The sequence below is a fragment of the Fukomys damarensis genome, unplaced genomic scaffold (assembly GCF_012274545.1).
Source record: "Fukomys damarensis isolate Sample0158 unplaced genomic scaffold, DMR_v1.0_HiC HiC_scaffold_73717, whole genome shotgun sequence".
NCBI lineage: Eukaryota > Metazoa > Chordata > Mammalia > Rodentia > Bathyergidae > Fukomys > Fukomys damarensis.
In genome coordinates, this window is record NW_022974629.1 from 3,525 (window position 1) to 5,590 (window position 2,066).

Genomic DNA, 2,066 nt, shown 5'->3' on the forward strand with positions numbered 1-2,066 from the left:
GGTCTTTGTACATTCCATACAATCAATTTTTTCCTGAAATTCTTTTGAAATGATAGCAATTATTTTTGCCATTTTTTCAGCCAAGGTACTAGGGGACCTTTCAATCACTCTGTCTATCGCAACACGTACTAAGACGGTAAGAGAAACAAGAGAAAAGCAGTTGACAGTATTGATGCACATGCAGTGGCTGCATTTTGTTCAGAAGCTTTCTGACAAGGAAGTGTTCTGTGCTGCAAAACACCAAGAATTCATTTGGGAATTATTTAGAGTATCGAAAGCTGTGAGTCTCTTGTGAGTTCTTCATTCAGCTAATGAAAGTTTACATGGCATTTAAAATCTGAGACTTAAAAGTGCTGTTATTCTCATCAATTTAAAATTTGATTGGTTGAAGAAAAAGTAGACTACGGACTTTGAAAATACTTATTTCTACCTTTGTACATTGAAAACACATAAGGTGAACTTAAAAAGGGTCACTCATAACTACACAGACTTTAGGGTTCCCTCCAGCTGGTCAGCCTACCTTTCCATCCTCATACTGTCTTCACGCTGTAACGCTGAGTTCTTCTAATTTTATATTTTCTAAACACAAGGAAAAAAATGGAAGCAAAGCATTTACACACAGGGAGAGGAAGGAGCTTGAGGGACGGACAGAATGGGAAAAAAAGAGGCAGGATGTACACTATCTGGGTGCAAATTCCCTGCAAATAGTGCCGTCATTACGCATGCCTAAAATGTCCCAGTGCACATCTTATATAAAATAATAAACAGAGGATGGGAGGGAGAAATACAATCTACATTTTCTAGAAAAACATTTTGTAGCTAAGAACTTTTTGGAGAGCTTCTTTCACGTCCTTGTTCCTCAGGCTGTAGATCAGAGGGTTCAGCATGGGAATCACAACAGTGTAGAAGACGGTGGTTACCTTGTCAACATCTAGATTTTCATCAGAAGTGGGCTGACAGTAGATGGAGAGGATTGTTCCATGGAAGACAGTGATGGCCATGAGCTGGGAGGCGCAGGTGGAAAATGCTTTGCGCCTTCCCTCAGCCGAGCGCATCCTCAGGATGGTAATGAGAATGAAGGAGTAGGAAGTGAGGATGATCACTATGGTAAAAACCTCATTGAAATTTACCACAGTGAACAGCAGAAGCTCATTCACCGTCACATCAGAGCAAGCAAGAGTTAGGAGAGGGGGCAGGTCGCAGAAGAAGTGGCTGATCACATTGGATTTATAGGATGGGATCCCAAGGGCTAAGCACAGGTGAATCAGAGCACACACAGAAGCATAGAGGTAGCAGCAAGTAACCAGCACCACACAGGGCTTCCTGGACATGATGACTGTGTACAGCAGAGGGTGACAGATGGCCACAAAGCGGTCATAGGCCATCACGGCCAGTAAGAAGACGTCAGAGATTGCATATGTACAAAATAAATAAAACTGCACCATGCATCCCAGAGAAGAAATGCTATGGTCGTTGCTTAAGACACTGGCCAGCATCTTTGGCACGATGACTGAGGAGTAGCAGAAATCTATGAAGGACAGGTGGCTGAGGAAGAAGTACATGGGGGTGTGGAGTCGGGGGCTAACCTGGATCAGTGCCATCATGCCCAGGTTGGTGAACACGGTGACCAAATAGATGAGAAGGAACAACAGGGAGAGGAAGAGTCTCAGCTCAGGGACGTCAGAGAGGCCCAGGAGGATGAACTCGGTGACCACGGTGCAGTTTTCTGCCACCATTTTTATTCAAGTCAGCAAAAACCAGCGAGAAACACTTTGTTGCTTCTATGAAGAAAAAACAGCAAAAAAAAAAAAAAAAAAAAAAAAAAAAAAAAAAAAAAAAAAAAAAAAAAAAAAAAAAGGAAGAAACTCTTTTTTGCGTATAAAAAAAAAAAAAAAAAAAAAAAAAAAAAAAAAAAAAAAAAAAAAGGAAAGAAAGAAAGAAGAAAACAGGCTTATTTTAAATTCAGGAAAAAATAAAATCAATGTCAAACATATATAGGCATGGACTGCATCAGAAGCACAATTGGTAGATTTTGTAAGATGCCCAAACTTTGTCAGACTAATTCA

The 2,066-nt window shown here is 40.5% G+C and overlaps 1 protein-coding gene across 1 annotated transcript; it reads right to left on the reverse strand.

Annotated features, from left to right (window-relative positions):
• Positions 1 to 800: 800 nt before the first annotated feature.
• On the reverse strand, positions 801 to 1,736 carry LOC104856734 (olfactory receptor 5L1). Its single transcript, XM_010616226.1, has one exon. It carries the CDS (start codon positions 1,734 to 1,736, stop codon positions 801 to 803), a length of 936 nt encoding a protein of 311 aa, XP_010614528.1.
• Between the last annotated feature and the right edge of the window lie 330 nt (positions 1,737 to 2,066).

Bases quoted from the DNA above. Each gene is read 5' to 3' on its own strand.
- LOC104856734 (XM_010616226.1), bottom strand. From the start codon at position 1,736: ATGGTGGCAGAAAACTGCACCGTGGTCACCGAGTTCATCCTCCTGGGC.